This window comes from Malaya genurostris, chromosome 1 (genome assembly GCF_030247185.1).
Source record: "Malaya genurostris strain Urasoe2022 chromosome 1, Malgen_1.1, whole genome shotgun sequence".
In the NCBI taxonomy this organism is placed as follows: domain Eukaryota; kingdom Metazoa; phylum Arthropoda; class Insecta; order Diptera; family Culicidae; genus Malaya; species Malaya genurostris.
In genome coordinates, this window is record NC_080570.1 from 96,433,562 (window position 1) to 96,459,063 (window position 25,502).

Consider the following 25,502-nt stretch of genomic DNA (forward strand, 5'->3'; position numbering starts at 1 on the left):
ACCATGACAATTGTCACCAATGACATTTTTTACGTCTCTGCGTGCGCAGCCGTCATAGGCTTGTTCCAGCTACACGTAGGACGCTTCTTTCTCGTCATCGGGTCTCTCTTCGTGTGGGCAGTGTACGTTAATGATGCTGTAATTGAAAAACGGCCTTTAATTCTCAACTTACACATCCTAACGTTAATCGGCTACCACCCAATCACTCGCTGACGCATCTTGCCCAGCACTTTAAAGCCAGTTCCCAGCTCGTTCGTTGTGCCACAGCTTTGGTAGAAGGTAGCCGCTCGATGTCCGCTTTTCCACACCTTCTGCTCCGTCCAACAAAACTCCTGCAGCGCTACGACGTCGAAGTTGCGAGGATTTAGTTCGTCGTATATTATCCTGTCGCAGCCTGCGAAACCTAGCGACTTGCAGTTCCATGTTACAAGTTGACACTAAATCTCGACGTTTCATGCAATTCTAAGCCTTTTGGAAGACAGAATGGCGTAATGGCGTGTTTTCTGACGAGCAAAAATACAATTTAAACTGACTGGACTGTTACAGTTGCTACTGGCATGGAGAATTTTCGGGCTTGATGGTGTGGAGAGGGTGCAAATCTTCCCATTCGTTTTATTTCAACCCGGATGAATTCCGGAATACTTTTGGAGTTGGTTGGTCGAGAGAGTACGCTGCAACACCGGACGAGAGCAAACGAGAAGCGATACAGACAGGCGGGGAACAGATTAAACTCGGTATCCCGTAGAAAAAAGCGCCAACAGGAAGACCAAAATCGCGAAGCGATGGAACAGCTGTTCCGTGCTACTGAAGGAAGTTATACGAGAAGGTTAACAGTTCGCGCCGAGGTCATGTGCCACAAGCCGATATGTGCAAGGACACCAACGAGAATCTTCTCACGAATGGCTGTGAGGTGGTCAAGATGTGGCGGCAGTATTTAGACGAGCACCTCAATGGCAATGTGGCGGATTACGAAAGTGGCGGCGTGGGAACGAATTTGGGAATGCGTGCGGAGGACGATACACTGCCGGTTCCAGAGCTCCACGAAGCCGAGGAGGAAGTAAGCCTGTTGAAAAATAGTAAGACCGCGGGCGTTGACCAACTATCAAGCGAGCTACTAAAACACAGTGGTAATGTACTAGTGAAAGCACTGCACTGGGTCGTTAACAAGACTGGGAGGACGAAATTTTATCGGAGAAATGGATAGAAGGAATGGTGTGTCCCATCTACAAGAAGGGTGACAAGCTACATTGCTGAAATTACCGTGCGATCACTCTGCTGAAATTTTATGCCACCAAATCTTATACCGTCGACTTTCACCGATTGCAAATGACATCGTGGGACAATATCAGGCAGAACGTGCTACCACGGACCAAGTGTTCGCCATCCGCTAGGTATTGCAAAAGTACAACGAATGCAATGTGCCCACACATCACATATTTATCGATTTCAAATCAGCCTACGACACAATCGATCGAAATCAGCTAAGGAAAATCATGCATGACTACGGATTCCCGGACAAACTGATACGATTAGTCAAGGCTACGATGGATCGAGTGATATGCGTTATTCGAGTATCGGGAATAAACTCGAGTCCCTTCGAAACTCGCATGGGATTACGGCAAGGTGATGGCCTTTCATGTCTGCTATTCAACATTGCTTTGGAGGGTGTGATAAGAAGAGCGAGGATAGACACGAGTGGCACGATTTTCTGAAAGTCCGTTCAGTTACTTGGTTTCGCTGATGATATTGACATTGTAGCACGCAACTTTGAGAAGATGGAAGATACGTACATCGGACTAAAAGCTGAGGCCAAGCGGATCGGCAGGGGCAGGGATTGGCGGAGTGCGGATGGAAGATGGTACGTGGAGAAGGCGAATGAACCATGAACTGCACCAATGGGTGAGAGAACCAGCCCTCGTCCAAACGACCAAGGTCGGACGGTTACGGTGGGCCTGGCATGTTGTTAGAATGTCGGGGAATAACCCGGTTAAAATTATTCTCGATAATGATCCGACCGATATAAGAAGAAAATGCGCACAGCGGGTAAGATGGATCGATCAAGTTGAGGACCACCTGCGGACCTTTTGCAGCTACCGAGACTGGCGGCGAACAGCCATGAATCGAGTTGAATGGAGACGCCTTCTGTATACAGCAGAGACCCGCATGGTCTACGACTAAAAGAGTAAGAGCCCTGTGATGAATAAATTTGATAATTATTTTTAAAACTACGACGAATACGTCGTGATTGGAAACTGTAGGTATCTAATAATTTATTTGTTCTACAATAGTAATCTTTCTGGAAGAATGATTATTCCATCTTATTATAACTGCTTACCATACTGAGTAAAAAACTATAGGTTATCCTTCAATTTTTTTTTCAACTTTCAGCTATTCATTCAACTATCTATGGAGAATTAATAACCCGTGGACGTATTTTTCGAAGACTTTGCTGTTGTTTCATAGATTGTTTGCAGTTATGTTAATAATTGACTTGCAGTTATGTTAATAATAACTTTTGTTGAGGTATTCATATGATTTATTAATTACCACACACAAAATAACGAATTTTGCCGGTGATTTAATCCCACATACGATGCAATTCATAAAGACCTAATGACGGAAAATTTCGTTTGTTATTTCGGTTGGATTAGCATGATTTTTACTGGTTTCTACTGAAATTTGAAATCGGTTATCAAGTGCGACTGTATGAATTTTAACACACAATTTACCAGCCAGGCAGATTTGTACTGCTGTGCAATATTACAGTCAATTAACGGACATACTTTGTCGCTATCAGTATTTTTTTATTTCAATGAATTTCATGTCAAAGAATTTTCCTAACACACAATATTAGATGTTCTTGCACGTTCATTGGCGTGAACTGCGGCGCTCTATCTATCATCTTAAGAGATGTAAGATCACAAGGTTTTCTTGAAGTGTGCAAGTACTGTAAATTTAATAATATTCGATATTTGGATAATATCCTGAGAGCGTATCATAGATCTTTGAAAACAGATTTGAATTATATTTCGTATCTTTTAGATTGTAGTCTCTTAAAAATAGACGTAAGTTAGAGTTTGGAGATTTGACCAATTCTTTCAAATTTGCGACAAAAAACTAGTACTCAAAACTCTGCAGTAAAAAAAAATGAGGAGTAGTGCAGATGCATGAACCATGCAAAGCCTTGGTATTACATTCCTGTACTGGAATTTGACCTTCTGTTTCAACAGACTTCGCAGCCGATTCAGAGTGTACAGAATCATTGCATGGCTCGTGCTACAATCCTACTGACACTACGAATCCTCCAGGTCGGGGCTCGAACATACGACAACTGGTTTGTAAGACCAGTGGCCTACGCAGTAGCGTACCTGAGGGGGGAACGTTGGATGTTTGATAGAATACGGCATTTCAATGCTGCGTCTGTTCATGTCAATGATAATATGAGTAAAGAACATCGATTGTTTTACAGAGCTGATTTAATTAACTGATTATCGAAACGATTTGTTTGTCAAACGATTGAAAAATTTTCACTTATCGTGCTGCAATACCGGAACCAGAAGTCGGATTCGGATCAGCTTTTCAATTTCAAGACCTTTTATTTTCATCTTAGTTTTGAAAATCGATTAAGAAATTTCCGAGAAAATTGAGTGGGCATTTGCTCATAGATTTGCACATATTATCTTGTAATTCCGGAGCCGGAAGTGGGATAAAGATAAAGATAAAATTCAATAACACACTATGGGACAGTAGGACCTTTTGTTTAAATCTAAGTTTATGAAAACCAGGCTCAACCATCTATGAGAAATGAGAGTGATAATTTTTTCAATGTTTTTGGTGCATATCACGGAAGTCGGATCTAGGTAATTTTCAATAGCGATCTATGGGGCCATAAGACCTTTCATTTGAATCTGAGTTTGTAAGAATCTGTTCAGCCATCTGTAAGAAATTGTGATCTCGACGAACTGAGTCAAATGGTATATGAGTCGGTCTATTGTGATATTCGGTCTCAAAGATACGGAAATTCAAAGCACTCAATTTTTTGCTATGACAATCACAATCTTTTTATATCAGAATTTTCGAACGGAGCCTCGGAGTATTATATACTATTCGACTCAGCTCGACGAGATCGGAAAATATTTGTGTATGTCAGTGCACCTTTCAACGATTTTTTTTTGCGCTAAATTTTCTCGAAGGTTCATTATGATTATTAGTTCAATAGGCTACTATTGGGACATTGGCCGTTCGAAGATCAAATACCTGTCACTTCTGGTTCCGGAGATATAATGGTACAAGTGACGTAACCGACAAAACGCGTTGATTTCTTCGTGTCTTCTCAAAGATAGCTGAATCGATTTTAACAAACTTAAGCTTGTTTGAAAGTTGCTATTCGATCATTCGGTCAAGTTTGAAGATCAAATATCTGTGATTTTTGGTTCCGTAAATATAGCAGTATAAGTGACGTAACCAACCAAACGCGCTTTTTCTCTCCTCACAATTTTCTCGTGATGGCTGAACCGATTTCAACAAACTTAGGCTCGGTTGAAAACAACTATTGATTCATTAGACAGTTTTAAAGTTCCAGTGGCTGTCACTTACGGTTTCGGTGGAATCATGGCATAAGTGACGTAAACGTTAAAACTCATTACTGCTCACTTTTTGCCTATCTCATATAGAAAGGCTATCCAATCACTGTGAAAACCGACTTTTGAACCGAGGGCCGAGTGTCATACACTCAGTTCGTCGAGATCACAATATATCTGTGTGTATGTGTATATTTATGTATGTATGAATGTCTGTGTGTATGTGACAAATAATGACACTCAAACCGATTTTCACAAAGTCAAAAGAAAAATCTTATATTCAGAGACTCAGACTCAGAGATGATTGAAGCGATTTTCACAAACATAGATTTTAACGAAAGGTCTTATTGTTCCATAGTTTGCTATTGAATTTCATCTTTATCCGACTTTCGATTACGAAATTACAAGATAATATGTACAAATTTATGAGAAAATGCGCACTCAATTTTCTCGAAAATTTCTTGACCGATTTTTACAAACTAAATTAAAAGGTCCTAAAATCCTTAAAATTCTCGAAAAGTTGATTAAGATGATCACGTTACGGTATTTCTACGTGATAAGTGAATTTTTTTCAATTTCTTGACTATTTTTTACAAATGATGGCGAACGAAATGAAAATTTTTATAAAACTTACTGGTAAATTCATCTAGTTGGCAGATCTTGTCAGTTAGTGGATATGTAATTCCACTTTGGGACTAATTGTCCACGGTTTCCGATTCCGGAAGCACCGATAATAGTGAAGAAATGCTCCAAAAACGGAACCCACTTCGATTTCTCAGCAACGGTTAAACCGATTTTTACATTTCATGACTCAAATTGAAGCTCTCATTTTTTAAAACATACTATGCAGTTTCATCCAGATCCGACATCCGGTTCCGATATTATATGGCGATGAGTGTGAAAAGCTTCAAACTGTCATACAAAATAACGATGCAAAACCGCTACATGCTGGTACGAAAGAAAAAAAACACAATCACCTTTCGAGCGAAGCACACAATGTATTTTGTTCACTTCATATAGCGTACAAGGTTGGTTGTATAATATAATATAATATAATATAATATAATATAATATAATAATAATAATAATAAGAATAATAATAATAATAATAATAATAATAATAATAATAATAATAATAATAATAATAAATTGACTTGGCATAACTGTACAAATTGAAAAGGTTATGTTAGTTTGAACCCAGAGAATGTTTCTAATCTTATTTAAATTAAAAAAAATTTTTGACAGAATTTTCTAGTGACACTTTTGAACATATAGGTAATATGAAAAAAGTCTAATTACACCACAAGGTGAATTAAATAGGTTTTTGTATATTGATTAACCGCTATCAACAATTTTGGCCTCGTTTTAGACTAAAATTAGGATGTAAGTCGATTTCGAAGATTATATGGTTGACATTTCAATTTTCGGAGATGTAATCGTACAAGTGACATAATCGACATAATATTTTTTTTCTATCCGTGTAATTATATCTAATTCCGTTTTTCTCGGAAAATAGTTTTCACACGCAAGCACAATTTGTCACGATATTCAAGATTTGGGTTAGAGATGAGTAAAGGGAATGAAATTATGTTATTATGGCAAGTGATTTTACTAAGAGCTTCTATCATACCGACATAAGACCCACGTTACATTATAAGATAATCGTGATAAAGGATCACAACGGAACTACAAATTTAGAAACGTAAAGAACTGCAAAGTCAGTAACATTCGATCATATCAGTCCTAATCGAAGAGACACGCTAACACAAACAAAAAGGAGTTAAAGCACATAAGATTTGAAGGAAGCGAACCAACTTATTAGTTGGTTAGTAAAATGAAAAGTTCGATTATTGCAATCTATTAGTAAAACATTTTATTATTCACCTAGCGGTGTAATGAATCTTTTTTCTTGATCAAATTTGCTCATGTCGATCTTAATGTTGAATGACTGGAAACCAGAAATAGGTATGAATAAAAGGAGTTTGTTTGGTCATCGAATAGCGAAAGCTGTGATCAGTTATGCTAACTTCACTCCTTTTTTGGGTCATCACTCACTTGATTGTATAAAATACGTAATTCTCATCATCCTGTAATCCTAGAGCCAGAGAATCTAGATAAAATATATTGGATTTTGATAGACGCTGATTGCAGTCTACACAGAAAGAAATAATGAAATTTACACGACATGTAAATCAATAGTAACATGGAATAGATATGGGTTGAATCAAAATTTTGATTGAAAACCTTCATCGATGCAAAACTAAATTGGACTGCATTGAATTTTCAATGAATATAACTGTATCTTTCAATTAACGATTAGTTTTGTGATAAAATTACATTTAAACCTACAGAATTGTAATGTAACTTTATGTTTAATTGCCGGCTCCAAATATGTGCATGAAAATAGATGTAAATTCACAAAATATTTTTATCTGTGTATGGAACTGTAACTCCCTTCATTTGAATCTAAGTTTGTGAAGATCGGTTCATTGTTTTGCAATATTGTGCACTCCCTAAATAATTCAAAACTTCAGTTGGCTGAAGCCGATACATTTTTCAAAGTTCTAACCGGAACATCATTGTGTTCATCACTATTGCAGAAATTTGTAAAAATTATCGAATCATTTGTATAGAAATCTGCCAATAATGTCTGTCGAAACATTTCTGATTTCTGTAAATATTGGTAATAACAGAAGAATTTTAATACTGTTCAAATAAACGGCCAATGCAAGGAAAACAACAATATTGCCTATATTAACAGCAAGAGAAGGAACTAATTTACTTTTCCTCCCTCTCAAGCATGTGCGCAAAGATATTTGCTAGTTACAGTTTCTGGTTCGATTTCTTCTTTGTTTTTCTACTAACAACCAGTCAATCTCCTTTCAGCCCAACCCAGTTGCATAGCGGTTCGCTTGATCACGGAAGGGAGTCGACAAAAGTGAGAGTCTCATCACAATCGTGCTGTAGTTTACCGTCAACTTTTGGGCAGTCTGGGTGTCTTGGCTTAAAAAGCTAGCCTACGTGAAAGGTTCTAACTGGTACCTCGAATTAGAGGGCCGAAAGTTGATATAAAGGACGCAGTGATCTTTCAGAACAAAATGTTCAAATATACCATTGTAATAGCAACATGTGCTATCGTTGCTACGTGTAAGTTATTTATGATGCATTCCGTGAATGTGATTTAATGAATAATCAATCTGCCAAAAACTTTGCCATAGTCTCACTTTCATTCATCTTTGATCATATTTAACCACACACATTCCAAAATTGACTAACTTCAATGCGTTAGCCTAAAGTCAACACCGCATGAGTATACATAATACAAAGTCGATTAAGCGTCAATAACGTCGTCGAAATGAAATAAAACCAGTAGAGCATATCTATGGCCCTACTACCATCGTAATAGTTAGCTTAGGCGGGTTTAACTATGGTGAAGTGTGTCAACGTGAAGGCCTATGTGACTGAAAGTGAGAGCCTTACGGTCACTGAAGCTATAAAAGCATGTGGCGCCAAACATTTCAAGCCTCATTTGAACGTCCACTGTCAGCATGGAATGTGTTCATAGTACGTGTAATCGGTTCGGATAATTATTATACATAAAATGTTAAGTGCGTTTAACAATAAGGTTCGTCGCTTATGTGGCTAGCAGAACAGTGAGTATTTTATCATTTGAAGAAACGTAAGCGATTTTTTACTTCAATGTATGGAATATCGTGGCGGATCCAGCCAAAAGGTCCAATGAAATTTAAAATGCCATGCAGTACTGAAAGGTTAACCAGCATCAGCATGCAACAGAAACCTTGTAACAATTTCAGCTTCTCGGCGGCATAAGAAACTTGTTTTGAAAAGCCAATCCAGTGTGTCTGGTTTCGCAACAATCGACGTTTGATCACAGAACTCGATCGGCGTCACGAAATGAATTCGTACAGAGTGGAAACAAAATCGAAATCGAGTAGTTTCGTGAATTGGAAATTAACACATATTTTCATAATATCACTCGTGGGAGTCGGTGCGCCCATTCATTTCATTTCGTTCGGTTTCTCTTACAATTCGTGCTACCTACCGTAAATGCGCTTATGCAATCGACCTACATAACTACAAAACCGTCGTGACATTTTAATGGCAACTTATGTTTTATTGCTATTCATTCCCCACTAACAGATGCCCAATTCACTTGTCCAAAAAACAGAGGACAGTTCGAAGATCCAATCCAATGCGATAAATACTATGAATGCGATGAGGGCGTAGCTACAGTGAAATACTGTCCTGATGGACTGGTTTTCGACCCAACAATCAAACTTATCAACAAATGTGATCAACCCTTCAACGTGGATTGCGGTGACCGCCTTGAGTTACGTAAGTATAATTTTGTCATCTTCTTGAAGCCTAGTCAAAGCTAGTTTAAGAGGCTCGGGTGGAAAATATTGAATTATAAAATTACAACGAGAAGTGAAATTGCATTTTTGCTTGGTGTGATGCAAAACCAATTGCAGTACACATCATATTACTTTGATTTGTTTAGGTATTGATAACATTATGTGCAATATTAACTGTTGGCTAGTTTAAGAGGCTCGGGTGGAAAATATTGAATTATAAAATTACAACGAGAAGTGAAATTGCATTTTTGCTTGGTGTGATGCAAAACCAATTGCAGTACACATCATATTACTTTGATTTGTTTAGGTATTGATAACATTATGTGCAATATTAACTGTAACTTAATTGACATTTTTCTTTTCTGTAACAATAAAAGGTGCTTTGAATATAAAGTGCTTTTAAAATTTTAAAATGAAAACTGTGTTTCGCTGATATCGTTTATTTTGGCCCGGTTCCAACTCAATTATGGTCGTTCACCGGGTTTGGAAAAGGAAAACATAAATTTTAAATTTTGTCGAAAGAAATTCAGAAAGACTATTCTTCTTAGTTAAAAATATTAGCAAAAATATCGCAAAATGTTAACGTAGGATAATTTTTTATGCAGAATTATCTACAAAAAAGTTCTTCATCCATTTTTAGTGATATTAGCATTCCATTCGAAATACTCTATAATATAAGTTACAACAGTTTGTTGTTTACGTTTATCTAGTGACGAAAAAAAATGTTTTTCTTTATCTTTCTGATATAAAAAGGCTATACAATCACTGCAAAAACCGACTTTTGAATCGAGACCCGGAGGACCGAATGTCTTATACCATTCGACTCATCTCGACGAGCTGAGCAAATGTTTGTGTGTGTATGTATGTGTGACAAATATTGTCACTCACTTTTCTTGGAGTTGGCTGATTTTCACTAACTTAGATTCCGGAATTACAGGGTTATATGCACAAAAAATGTGAAATTAATGTCACTCAATTTTCTCGGAGATGGCCGAACCGACTTTCACAAACTTAGATTCAAATAAAAGGTCTTATGGTCTCATACAAAGTTCCGGAATTTCATTTGGATCAAACTTCCGTTTCCGGAATTCTAGGGTGATATGTACCAAAAATGTGAAAATAACACTTTTCTCGGAGATGGCCTACCGGATTTTTACAAACTTAGATTCAAGTGAAAGGTCTCATGGTCTCATACAAAGTTCCGGAATTTCATTTGGATCAAACTTCCGGCTCGTAATTATATTGTGATATGCACCAAAAATGTGAAAATAATGTCTCACTTTTCTCGGAGATGGCTAAACGGATTTTTACAAACTTAGCTTCAAATGAAAGGTCTCATGGTTTCATACAAAGTTCCTGAGTTTCATTTGGATCCAACTTCCGTTTCCGGAATTACAGGGTGATATGCACCAAAAATGTGAAAATAGTGTCTCACTTTTCTCGGAGATGGCCAAACCGATTTTCACAAACTTAGATTCAAATGATAGGTCTCATGGTCTCATACAAAGTTCCTGAGTTTCATTTGGATCCAACTTCCGTTTCCGGAATTACAGGGTGATATCCGCCAAAAATGTGAAAATAATGTCTCACTTTACTCGGAGATTTCCAAACCGATTTTCACAAACTTAGATTCAAATGATAGGTCTCATGGTCTCATACAAAGTTCCTGAATTTCATTTGGATCAAACTTCCGTTTCCGGAATTACAGGGTGATATGCACCAAAAATGTGAAATTAAAACCGATTTTCACAAACTTAGATTTAAATAGAAAGTTTTATTGCTGCATACAAAGCTCCGAAATTTCATTTGAATCCAACTTCCGGTTCCGGAAAAACAAGGTGATCAAAAATGTGAAAATAATGTCACTCACTTTTCTCAGCGATGGAAAGCCTTAAGATGTCATAAGAATATCCCAATTTTCATTCGGATCAAACCCCTGGTTACGGAGGTAGGGTGCTCAGTATAAAAATGTCAATTTCAGGAATACTTTGTTCATAAGCTACCTCTTTATATTGGCTAGTGATTTCCTCTAGTTTGATTACCAGAGAGTTTGTAATCAAATAAACCATTGATAGTCCTATCAATGATTTGCTGAATTTTATCCAAGTCCGACTACCGGTACATTTTTTCCGGAAGTACCGACAATAATAATCAAATATGATAAAAAGGAGCTTTCTCACATATGATTGAATAAATTTTCCCTAACTTAAATTCAATGTAGTAGTATTTACTAAATTTTCTTTTAAAAAAATGTAGAGGTATTGCGAAAATTCTGCGACGTTCTCTTGACAATTTAGTAACTAAACGAAAATAAATATTATATAGAAGCCTTATGTTACATACTCTTCTACAAAAACCATGAAACGAAACAATTCTTAAGTACCCTTTTTAAAAATTCGGATCACTCCTTTTCGGGCTCGAAATAAGTTTAATTGTTTACACACACGTCATTTATCACTTATTAGTGTTATTAGTGTTTGTATTGCATTTATTGTGGAAGGCTGCGGTTACGTTTGGTTTTTATTTTATTGACTTTACCTGATAGTTTTATTGTGATGATGTACTAATCGGAAAAAAATTACTGATTTTCAATTGTTACATAATTTTCCAGAAAATATGAACCGGTATATTGATCGAAAACTTTTCAATGCTTTAGGCAGAACTTTGTTATCTTTACTGTACTCCAACAATACGACATGAAATTTTACAATTAGTAGTTGATGTTTGCAGTAGAGATGTTAGAAATGTTATTTATTGGAGAAAGCGAGGCCTCTCAACAGATTGTACAGGAATAATTTAAAGCGTTCCAAGTGTTTGTGAAAATTCGCTATATAAATCCTTATCTTCTTGCAAGATCGACTGTGATGACCTGTACGAAAAGATATCATTCACAGTTTTCACCGATACAACATAGAAAAATTATCATTTTCATTTTATTTTACCCCGGCTATAACCTTGTGTTATAGAAAAACTATTTCATTGTGATAAAAACGAATAATATTTTCAAATATTGTTGCTAAATAGTGTCGGCGAGATGTGGTGATATGTGCTCATCAAAGCTTCAATTTTAAGACTAAATACAAAGTTGTCGCCGTTCTTTTTAATTGCCGCATCAAATTTCAAATTATAATCCTAATTAGAAATAATAATGTCATTTTTTAAAATAGTGCGCTGGTCACATTCTATAAAAATAAACATTCTTTTGTAAGATTTATAATTTATTTTGTAATAAGTATTACAAAAGAATAATCTAATTAGGATTATAATTTAAAATTTGATGCGACAATTAAAAAGAACGGCGACAACTTCGTTTTTAGTCTTAAAATTAGCATTAGCATATTAGAGATTGATACCGGCCGTATGTTGTTACTCCGTTATTGATCAGAACCAATCAGGCTTGCTAAATGTTTTCCTGAAACAACGTGCTTGGGAATATCACGTGGTTTTACATTGTGTAAACTGCATTGATCCCTGCATGCTGATCAATACCGACGCCGACCACATCCGAATGCATCTACTTGGGAAGAGAAGGATTGTTAGTTCGATGCATGTGGCTACAAGAAACCGAGAAATCCTAACTTCTATCATGCAACATAAGAAGGGATTGCTTGCTAGTAAATTTCCGAATAATATTATCATGTGTTCATTGCTCTGGATAGCCGACTACCGAGAATACATTGAAATTCTATCGTGTTTCTTATTAATATGTACTTCCTACTGAAATACGATGTATGAAACGACTACCTTCCGAAACTCATGAAACTCCGGACAGCCGTCGGAAAGTTCGCCCTCAATTCGTACATTTAATCCTTTGAGGAAAACCTTGAAATATCTTCAAGAAACAATCCCACCAGTATCCTGTTTCCTATTAGCATAGTTGTACACAAATCATGGTGGTCGTGAAATGAAACACCGCTATTAAAAATAAAACACTCGCGGTTTGGTTTGATTTTGAAGCATTTATACTTTTAAAAAACAACTAAAGTATCCTTGTCAATAGTCCGGTCTGTGTTAGTAAATTTTTCTGTAGTTTCATTGCAATTCAAAACTCTTCAATTCAATACCACTTCAAATGACACGATGGTGAGATCTATAAAATATGTAGAAAAGGGTGACAACTAATTTTTGGATTTTCATGAAATACTTTAAAACACTATTAGAAATTTGAAATATACAGTCTCTTAACCGATAAAAATATATTGATCATTTCATCAGTATCAGATGAAACGTTGACAACCTTTACGAATATTTCATGCCCACTACACTACATTATTCAGAAATATTAATACTATGTGGTATTTGAATGTATCAAAGACGAAAGCTTCAACAATTTGAGTACTTATCTTATCTATGCCCTAACCTGAATAGCAACTAGAACATTTAGAACAAATAGTTAAAGTAATTTACATAACGCATTTTTTCTACATATCGCGCTCACAATTATTTTCGAAACTATGTTTAACAATTTCAGAGGAACCAAAAGGTACCACCGAATACTGTCCTCGAAAGAATGGATTCTTCACTCATCCGGATCCAGCAATCTGCAATATTTTCTACAGTTGCATCAATGGTGAAGAATTAGAAATGACATGTTCGGGTGGGTTGCACTTCGATGAAAAGTCTGGAACCTGCGTTTGGGCTGATGTTGCAGCACGTACCGGTTGTGGTAGCAACAGTAACAGTAAGACCTTTTCTGTAATAATCCGAGAAACTGCGTAAATAACGTTTCATTATTTCCATCAATTGATTAGAAAAATTAAATGATGGTTTCCAATGTCCAAAAGAAACTAGGACAGACAAAAATGGCCAGATTATCACACATCCCAATTATCCACACCCAACCGATTGTTCGCGTTTTTACTACTGTCTGAATGGCATTGAGCCTCGCCAAGGACAGTGCGATGCTGGCCTAGTGTATAATGAAGACGTACAGCGTTGCGATACTCCAGATAACGTGCCGGAATGGTAAGCGATTGTTTAACTCAAACAATATGTAACGCATGTGACCAAACATTATTCAAACATTTTTAATAAGAAGAAAGATTCAAGATTGTATTAAATAGTAATGTTTATATCTTTATTATATTTTATCATTCTATAGCAAAGACTGGTATAAAGATGACGAGGAAAAGAAGACTCACTAAGAACCTATAAAGACTACAACATAAAGTGTGCAATTGAGTTCGAATGTGAGGAATGGCTGTAGGATTACTGGATCATGAGAACAGAGTGTTCTCGATGTTGGAACTCAAACTTATTTCGGAGATCAATAGCTATATTTCAATTTGTGATTTCAAAAGTAGATTTATGAACAAATTTAGGTTGTATGAACAGCTCTAAGCAAATAACACGTTCGCGTAGAAATCATTAACAAACGAATCTTTCTTTCTTTTTTCATCTCACACTTTCTCATTTCCCTTTCAATTTAACAATTTTAATGCTGCAACATTATTCCGCTATTTTCTATAAAGTGCATGTATTTCTCTTCATAGCCACAATAATTTTACTATTCTCCTGTTGGCATGTATGAAATGATTAGCGCAAACAAAGCAATTACCGTTTCCAAAATTTTTCAAAAAAACGGTTTGATTCAATTAAAATCCGCTTTGAAATTTAAACCTTTCAAAGTATGGATATGGACATTTATCAAAATGAAATCATGGATATTTCAAATAATAGATTAATATACATGACGGTAAAATCTTTAAGATGAGTAGACATCCAGTTAATATGTTTTTCTTCACAATTTCAGTTCCCCGCCACCATCTCTCCCTATGATCTATCTTTAATATGAATAAGATATTAAGAGCACTAATACCACTTCGCTTTTTCCTACAGTCCATCGATTTACCAAAAATGAGAAAAATAAGATAAATTTGATTTTAAAATCTTGAATAATATCAACTCAAAACGAATCTAACTGTACATTTCAAATTCATTTCGATTCATTTCAAATATTTTCAATTTTGTTCTAATTTATGTCTATCCAATTGTATTCAATTCTATTCAATTCTATTCAATTCTATTCAATTCTATTCAATTCTATTCAATTCTATTCAATTCTATTCAATTCTATTCAATTCTATTCAATTCTATTCAATTCTATTCAATTCTATTCAATTCTATTCAATTCTATTCAATTCTATTCAATTCTATTCAATTCTATTCAATTCTATTCAATTCTATTCAATTCTATTCAATTCTATTCAATTCTATTCAATTCTATTCAATTCTATTCAATTCTATTCAATTCTATTCAATTCTATTCAATTCTATTCAATTCTATTCAATTCTATTCAATTCTATTCAATTCCATTCAATTCTATTCAATTCTATTCAATTCTATTCAATTCTATTCAATTCTATTCAATTCTATTCAATTCTATTCAATTCTATTCAATTCTATTCAATTCTATTCAATTCTATTCAATTCTATTCAATTCTATTCAATTCTATTCAATTCTATTCAATTCTATTCAATTCTATTCAATTCTATTCAATTCTATTCAATTCTATTCAATTCTATTCAATTCTATTCAATTCTATTCAATTCTATTCAATTCTATTCAATTCTATTCAATTCTATTCAATTCTATTCAATTCTATTCAATTCTATTCAATTCTATTCAATTCTATTCAATTCTATTCAATTCTATTCAATTCTATTCAATTCTATTCAATTCTATTCAATTCTATTCAATTCTATTCAATTCTATTCAATTCTATTCAATTCTATTCAATTCTATTCAATTCTATTCAATTCTATTCAATTCTATTCAATTCTATTCAATTCTATTCAATTCTATTCAATTCTATTCAATTCCATTCAATTCTATTCAATTCTATTCAATTCTATTCAATTCTATTCAATTCTATTCAATTCTATTCAATTCTATTCAATTCTATTCAATTCTATTCAATTCTATTCAATTCTATTCAATTCTATTCAATTCTATTCAATTCTATTCAATTCTATTCAATTCTATTCAATTCTATTCAATTCTATTCAATTCTATTCAATTCTATTCAATTCTATTCAATTCTATTCAATTCTATTCAATTCTATTCAATTCTATTCAATTCTATTCAATTCTATTCAATTCTATTCAATTCTATTCAATTCTATTCAATTCTATTCAATTCTATTCAATTCTATTCATTTCTATTCAATTCTATTCAATTCTATTCAATTCTATTCAATTCTATTCAATTCTATTCAATTCTATTCAATTCTATTCAATTCTATTCAATTCTATTCAATTCTGTTCAATTCTATTCAATTCTATTCAATTCTATTCAATTCTATTCAATTCTATTCAATTCTATTCAATTCTATTCAATTCTATTCAATTCTATTCAATTCTATTCAATTCTATTCAATTCTATTCAATTCTATTCAATTCTATTCAATTCTATTCAATTCTATTCAATTCTATTCAATTCTACTCAATTCTATTAAATTCTATTCAATTCTATTCAATTCTATTCCATTCTATTCAATTCTATTCAATTCTATTCAATTCTATTCAATTCTATTCAATTCTATCCAATTCTATTCAATTCTATTCAATTCTATTCAATTCTATTCAATTCTATTCAATTCTATTCAATTCTATTTAATTCTATTCAATTCTATTCAATTCTATTCAATTCTATTCAATTCTATTCAATTCTATTCAATTCTATTCAATTCTATTCAATTCTATTCAATTCTATTCAATTCTATTCAATTTTATTCAATTTTATTCAATTCTATTCAATTCCATTCAATTCTATTTATTCAATTCTATTCAATTCTATTCAATTCTATTCAATTCTATTCAATTCTATTCAATTCTATTCAATTCTATTCAATTCTATTCAATTCTATTCAATTCTATTCAATTCTATTCAATTCTATTCAATTCTATTCAATTCTATTCAATTCTATTCAATTCTATTCAATTCTATTCAATTCTATTCAATTCTATTCAATTCTATTCAATTCTATTCAATTCTATTCAATTCTATTCAATTCTATTCAATTCCATTCAATTCTATTCAATTCTATTCAATTCTATTCAATTCTATTCAATTCTATTCAATTCTATTCAATTCTATTCAATTCTATTCAATTCTATTCAATTCTATTCAATGCTATTCAATTCTATTCAATTCTATTCAATTCTATTCAATTCTATTCAATTCTATTCAATACTGATCAATTCTATTCAATTTTATTCAATTCTATTCAATTCTTTTCAATTCTATTCAATTATATTCAATTTTATTCAATTCTATTCAATTCTATTCAATTCTATTCAATTCTATTCAATTCTATTCAATTCTATTCAATTCTATTCAATTCTATTCAATTCTATTCAATTCTATTCAATTCTATTCAATTCTATTCAATTCTATTCAATTCTATTCAATTCTATTCAATTCTATTCAATTCTATTCAATTCTATTCAATTCTATTCAATTCTATTCAATTCTATTCAATTCTATTCAATTCTATTCAATTCTATTCAATTCTATTCAATTCTATTCAATTCTATTCAATTCTATTCAATTCTATTCAATTCTATTCAATTCTATTCAATTCTATTCAATTCTATTCAATTCTATTCAATTCTATTCAATTCTATTCAATTCTATTCAATTCTATTCAATTCTATTCAATTCTACTCAATTCTATTCAATTCTATTCAATTCTATTCAATTCTATTCAATTCTATTCAATTCTATTCAATTCTATTCAATTCTATTCAATTCTATTCAATTCTATTCAATTCTATTCAATTCTATTCAATTCTATTCAATTCTATTCAATTCTATTCAATTCTATTCAATTCTATTCAATTCTATTCAATTCTATTCAATTCTATTCAATTCTATTCAATTCTATTCAATTCTATTCAATTCTATTAAATTCTATTAAATTCTATTAAATTCTATTCAATTCTATTAAATTCTTTTCAATTCTATTCAAATCTATTCAATTCTATTCAATTCTATTCAATTCTATTCAATTCTTTTCAATTCTATTCAATTCTATTCAATTCTATTCAATTCTATTCAATTCTATTCAATTCTATTCAATTCTATTCAATTCTATTCAATTCTATTCAATTCTATTCAATTCTATTCAATTCTATTCAATTCTATTCAATTCTATTCAATTCTATTCAATTCTATTCAATTCTATTCAATTCTATTCAATTCTATTCAATTCTATTCAATTCTATTCAATTCTATTCAATTCTATTCAATTCTATTCAATTCTATTCAATTCTATTCAATTCTATTCAATTCTATTCAATTCTATTCAATTCTATTCAATTCTATTCAATTCTATTCAATTCTATTCAATTCTATTCAATTCTATTCAATTCTATTCAATTCTATTCAATTCTATTCAATTCTATTCAATTCTATTCAATTCTATTCAATTTTATTCAATTCTATTCAATTCTATTCAATTCTATTCAATTCTATTCAATTCTATTCAATTCTATTCAATTCTATTCAATTCTATTCAATTTTATTCAATTCTATTCAATTCTATTCAATTCTATTCAATTCTATTCAATTCTATTCAATTCTATTCAATTCTATTCAATTCTATTCAATTCTATTCAATTTTATTTAATTTTATTCAATTCTATTCAATTCTATTCAGTTCTATTCAATTCTATTCAATTCTATTCAATTCTATTCAATTCTATTCAATTTTATTCAATTCTATTCATATCTGCTCTCTGTCGATTTTTTCTATTTACCTTGTTCAATTCTGCTTTACTTTTTCTATATTCCATGGAGTATCTGTTCTGTTCTTTTGCCATCATGTCTTAAAGATTAATATTCCAACTTTGCTTTGTTCCTAAACTCAAACCATCGTGTGATGACAAATTTTCGTTCAACATTTTTGTTTCTACTCTGGACATCCTTCCATGACACCTTATTAGCTTACATATTCTGATCAAATTTCATGACACACATTTCAGTTGAATTTAATATTATTTTTTTTGAAATGGACTGCAATTTTAATTTTTTATTTGTATGAATCTTTTTACAATAGCTTCACTCTACTCGACTCCATTAAATTCGCCCAAACTCAATTAGCAAACCATTCTTCTTCACTCTTTATATTAAAATTTGTTTTCCTTACTGTGGATGAGTTTTGAATTCAAAATAATTAATTGTATCCCGTTTCTCCGTATACCTCATATAATTAGTAGATTCTTGCAAAGTTTTTCCGAATTGTTCCATTTTTATGGTATCAATCATTTGTAACTAAATATAACCTAGTTTTCGTATATACATATCCACTGTTTTTGAACAACTATGGTATATTCACTCACAGAGCCAAACATCTATCCATAAGATCTTAGCATTCTACTTCTTTTGTCTAATGCTGCTTATCTATATATACTGATCCCTTTCCTTACAACTTTTGGCTGTGATTTTTACTAGTAGTATACTTAATCTTCTTGTAGAACTCAATGCTAGCATTTTGATATCTACTATTCTATATAATGTACAAATAATTTTTTCTCCCGAGCATAGACGGATCTATAAAAAACAAGGATGTTTAATATTTTTCTTTCTACATTCAATAAATTACCATTCGCAATCCTATCACTGATATTATTAATGAAATATATCACAGAAATTCTAACATTATTACAGCTAAAAAATCGAAATTCAATAAATGGGTTTTTTAGTTACTCAAGGCCGAAACCCATTATTGAGAGCAATATTTTCCGCTATCCAGTACGTTGGGTTCAAAAATGACGCATGCGACTACTTCGAGATACATGCAAAAATCAAAACAGTGTGAGAAATATCGTTTCAAAAAGATAAATATGGGGAAGCTTCCAAATTCGTTCTATCGGTTATATCGACGTAATTGGTCTCGTTTCAAACTTTTTGACCACTATTTCCGGTACTTCTGGAACCAGGAACTTGGAACCAGTATAGCCGAAGTCAGTTTGTTTAGTAAGTAACTAATATAGCCTACAAATTGAATCAGTTTTTAGCCAAATCTAGAAGAACTTTACCCTTCGTCGCTCTAAATGACGGTATGAAATTCAATAGCAACTTATGGGACTACGAGATTTTTTATTTTATGCGTTACATTATTTGACACATACTCATACACATACACGCACAGACACATACATTACTCAGCTCGATGTACTGATCCCTTTCCTTACAACTTTTGGCTGTGATTTTTACTAGTAGTATACTTAATCTTCTTGTAGAACTCAAGCATTTTGTTATCTACTATTCTATATAATGTACAAATAATTTCTTCTCCCGATCATAGACGGATCTATTAAAAACAAGGATGTTTAATATTTTTCTTTCTACATTCAATAAATTACCATTCGCAATCCTATCTCTGATATTATTAATGAAATATATCACAGAAATTCTAACATTATTACAGCTAAAAAATCGAAATTCAATAAGGGGGTATTTTAGTTACTCAAGGCCGAAACTTTTCTTGAGAGCAATATTTTCCGCTATCCAGTACGTTGGGTTCAAAAATGACGCATGCGACTACTTCGAAATACATGCAAAAATCAAAACAGTGTGAGAAATATCGTTTCAAAAAGATAAATATGGGGAAGCTTCCAAATTCGTTCTATCGGTTATATCGACGTAATTGGTCTCGTTTCAAACTTTTTGACCACTATTTCCAGTACTTCTGGAACCAGGAACTTGGAACCAGTATAGCCGAAGTCAGTTTGTTTAGTAAGTAACTAATATAGCCTAAAAATTGAATCAGTTTTTAGCCAAATCTAGAAGAACTTTACCTTTCGTCGCTCTAAATGACGGTATGAAATTCAGTAGCAACTTATGGGACTACGAGATTTTTTATTTTATGCGTGACATTATTTGACACATACTCATACACATACACGCACAGACATATACATTACTCAGCTCGATGAACTGTGTCGAATGATATAGAACACTTTGCCCTCTGGGTCAATTTTCACTACTCCATTTTTCAAGTGATTGCATAAACTTTCTATTTGAGAAAGGCAATAAGTGCATATGAAATGCACTTAAAAATGATCAGATATATCATTACCTCTAGATTCTATATGCATTTCATGTGAATGTCACATAGTTTTCCACATAGATTTCAATTGAAACAACGTTGACCGATTCACATCTACACATAACACATAACTACATGTTTAACATATGTAGTTCGATTCAATAGCAAAACACTTCACATCCAAAGGAAAAACACATCAAAGTGAAGTGAAAAATAATCTAATCTCTCATCTTAGTGAATTGGCACATGAAATCTTTAAACAAATCGCTTTGGTTATGTATTGTTATGAAAAAGCGTATTAAATTGAATTGGTGTTTACACATGAATCGATCGTGCAAATTTGTATCAGTGTAGGTACAAATTGAATAAAAGAATTAGAAATTCACATATTTTTTACCTGAAAAATATAAATTGTAATGTAGCAACCCTGCACGCTATACGAAATTGAACAAAGAATGCTGCGAACGGAGCAATACCGCAACCGTCGCGTATTAGTTTTGCATCGTCATTTTGAATGCCGATTTGAATGTTTTGACACTCATCGCCCTATAATTTCGGAACCGGAATCAGGATGAAATTGAACAGTATAATTAAAGACAATGACAGCTTTAATTTGAATCATGATTCGTGGAAATCGGTTTAACCGTTGCTGAGAAATCGAAGTAAGAGCTAGTTTTATATATTCACTAACTAACAAGAACTGCCAACTAAATGTATTTAGTAATAAGTTTTATAAAAACGTGCACCTCGTTTCGCCATCGCTTGTGAAAACAAACCCTTGGTATTGAAAATTTTCACTTATATATACCGAAACCGGAAGTCGGATCAACTTATCGGAGACTTTAAAAATAAAAATAAAACCTTTTATTTGCATCTTAGTTTGTGAAAAACGGGTAAGAAGTTTCCAAAAAAACTGAGTGCGCAGTTTTTAATAAATTCATACATTTTTTCTTGTAATTCCGGAACCGGAAGTCGGATCCAAATGATATTCAGGAAAATTGTATGAGGCCATAAGACATTTCATTTGAATCTAAGTTTGTGGCAATCGGCTTAGCCATCTCTGAGAAACGTGTGTAACTATTTTGTCCTTTATTTGGTGCATATTACTCTGCAATTCCGGAACCAGAAGTCGGATCCAAATAAAACTCAGGAACTTTGTATAGAACCTTAAGACCTTTGATTTGAATCTGAGTTGTGAAAATCGGTTCAGCCATCTCTTAGAAAATTGAGTGACGAACTGAGTCGAATGGTATATGACACTCGCCCCTCCGGGCCTCGATTGTAAAGTCGGTTTTCACAGCGATTGCATTGTCTTTCTATATGAGAAGAGTGAAAAAGACATAGACATGAACGCAAATAACTTAGAATTTCGAAGTACTCTGCAGAAACCGGTGTTGAATGAAAACTTATGCAAAACCGTATCAAATGGGTTGATATGACTTAGATCGTGACTGGAACAATTGATGATGTTTAAGCTCAAACGAAGAACCTACAATTTGAATCAATTTGGCACAAAATCTCGTCCAAATTTAATTTTAAGCTAGCTTGATTTAAAACAAAGTTCTGATCCTGGCTAGCAAACAAATGATTTATTTTGGTTGATTTTCTTATTGAAATAAATTAACCCTTCATTACATGTCAACAAAAGTTAGGTTGATATTATTGGCAATGTATTTGTTGATTCAATCATGTTTTACATTTACACCAAGAAAAAAATTGGTTCATTTTATCTATAATTTTATTTTTGTAATGATACAACTAAGTTGGTTTGAATTAACTGTATCAGTTTGCACATGTTTTAGAAGAAAAATGTATGTGTTCCTTTCGTTTCTTTGTAACTACTCAACAATTCATGTGAAAAATTTGGTCATCCCACACGCAGAGAAAAAAATTGTTAAAATAGCTAAATTTGGGTTTCACACAACGAGTTTTTTTATTGAAATAGTGACAAAAGAATATCTGGGTTGGTACGGCAAATATTGCTGCTTGACACTACAAAACACGACAATTACTTTTTCTCGATTGATTATTTTTTGTTTCAATCAATACTTTCATAAAAATAACAAATATTTTACTTGTGCGTTCCTGTCAATTTCTCGACAAACAGTTTCACAGTAAATTCAATTTGAAAAATCAGTTTTAAATTAATAAACTCTAGTTAAAGGTTATAATTTTAGCGCTTTAAATTTTCAACAATTTTAGTTGGAATAAATGAACTTAAGCTCAGCTATTTCAACTAACGCTGTTGATGGTTATAAACATACATTTTAATTTGTCCACTTCTTTGCGTGTACGACAAAAGGACCCAACTGCTGTTGATAGAACAGTTAATAGATTTTAAAATTTGATTTACGTTAATTTCTGGCTAGAATATGATTGTTTCAAAAATGTTGTTTCCGCTGATTTCATTGTTGAAATAAATTATCTATTTATTGCATATCAACCAAAGTTGAGTTGATTTTATTGACATTAGGGGAGAGTGTTCAGTTACCGGTACCCTTTTCTTTTAAGCTCATAACTTCTGACTTAGTGCACATTATGTGGACATCTATACATCAATGGAAAGCTTAAGTCCCTTGCTAACAACTGATTAAGAAATTATTATCAAGTTAGTAAAGCGATACATTTTGGCCATTTCAAGAAATGTGTTCGGTTATCGGCTCCCCAATAAATTTCACTAAAAATGGAAAACTATAAGTAAAGACTGCAGTTATTCAAAGAAAAAACAGGTTTTTCTCTTTTTCCAAGCCAAAGAAACGCTTCCGAAAAAAGAAAAACCTGTCTTCATTGTCTGATGATGACTTCGCCTCGGTTCCCTTGGTCGATGATTTGGATGGTGGCGTCTTTGGTGTTGGTTTGGCCGGTCTTCCACTTTTTTCTTAGCCGGACCATCTGCTGTATGAACAGCTAAATGTTTGGCCAAAACTTTGACTTGCTTTGTCTCGACAGCAGCCTGCATATTACTGACAATTTTTCACGATTTGTCGAAAAAAAGGGGTGCCGGTAACCGAACACCTTGGGGTGCCGACAGGGCCGCCGAGAGGGAGGGGGGGGAAAGGGGGAATCTCCCCGGGCCCGGACTTTTTCAGGGGGCCCGGAATATTTCGTATTCTCTCAGCGGCCCTGGGTGCCGGTAACCGAAATCGGTAGACATTTTGAAAAAGACAAAACAAATCTATGGTTTCGAATATTTTGACAGTATCCGGTATTAAATCACGAAATAGATCGATTTCACCTCATAAATATTCAATCCACTCACCTGTCCGATTGATATTCTTCAATTTATGATACTATAAAAAAGTCAGAAAAAACTTTTGTGTTGATTTCCACGCATTCAAAATTTGTTTGGACGCAGCAAAAAGTACAAGCGTCTGTTTGCTTCGGTATTCGGCACAAAAAGAACGTGCTGCCATTACACACACACACACATTACATATGTCGGAATGCCGCTATCTGCTTTCTGTCAAAAGTTACGGTGGGGTGCCGGCAACCGAACATCTTCCCCTATCTATATTGATTCATTTCTGCTCTACCTTAATGTTAAGAAAAATTTTGATTCATTTTATCTATGATCTTATTTGCATACAACAAAGATTATAGTTGAAATGACGTATCAGTTTTCTTTCTTTGTCTTGGGGGTTTTCAACAATACAAGCGTAAGTATGGATAATTAAAAATATTGATAATTATTAATATTGAAAACTACATAACATAACACGGTCTTTTTTTGGACTTGATTGTGGTATGTATTTAATAGGATGTATGCTGAAAAATATGTAAATCGAAGAAAAAATGTATCAAAAACAACCCTCCAAATTATTTTGAAAGAAATGGTTTCACTCTTGACAACAAAACAAAATATAAGATTTTAACAAACAAAAGCGTAAGTAGAAATCCTAATCATTTTAGGTTTATATCTTATCATTTATTTCAACTGCCAGTTGCTAGATACAATTTTATTATATCCGTTATTGTTCGAAGAAAATTTACTCTTTGTTGGCATTTCGTTTCAATGCAAAGTTAGTAGCGCTAATTATTGAGTAATTTGTCCCAGTAAACGCAGCATGCGTCAGAATTTTTTCGCTTATCTTTTGTGCTGCCGATGCCTAACTAACTATCTTTAGAAACATACACACGTCATCAGTAATATCATATTTGTGATTATTTATTATATCGTATTTCGGACTATTTATTGGTACGTACTCAAAAATAGTTTTGAGCTTCATAAAATCAGCAAGTTTTGTAAAAAAAATAACAATAAATTCAGACCGTGCTAGTGACCATTTCTGTCCCAACAAAAAGTAGAGACTCAATACTTGAGGAGTAGGAGCAGTGCACATGTGTAACAAATTCGTCCGGTTAGTACCGTCTCGTCGTATAGTCAATCTGTCGAGCAGATACAGCAGATCTTACCCTAACTAATGGTATTCGTTATTATTATTATTATTATTATTATTATTATTATTATTATTATTATTATTATTATTA

General features: G+C 33.0%; 1 protein-coding gene across 1 annotated transcript; it reads left to right on the forward strand.

The window, feature by feature from the left end:
* The first annotated feature begins 7,519 nt into the window (after positions 1-7,519).
* Positions 7,520-14,331, forward strand: LOC131425166 (protein obstructor-E-like). The gene is made up of 5 exons (XM_058586811.1): positions 7,520-7,727; positions 8,742-8,936; positions 13,428-13,637; positions 13,708-13,921; positions 14,058-14,331. Exons 1-5 carry the CDS (start codon positions 7,679-7,681, stop codon positions 14,098-14,100), a joined length of 711 nt encoding a protein of 236 aa, XP_058442794.1. The 5' UTR covers positions 7,520-7,678; the 3' UTR covers positions 14,101-14,331.
* The last annotated feature ends 11,171 nt before the right edge of the window (positions 14,332-25,502 follow it).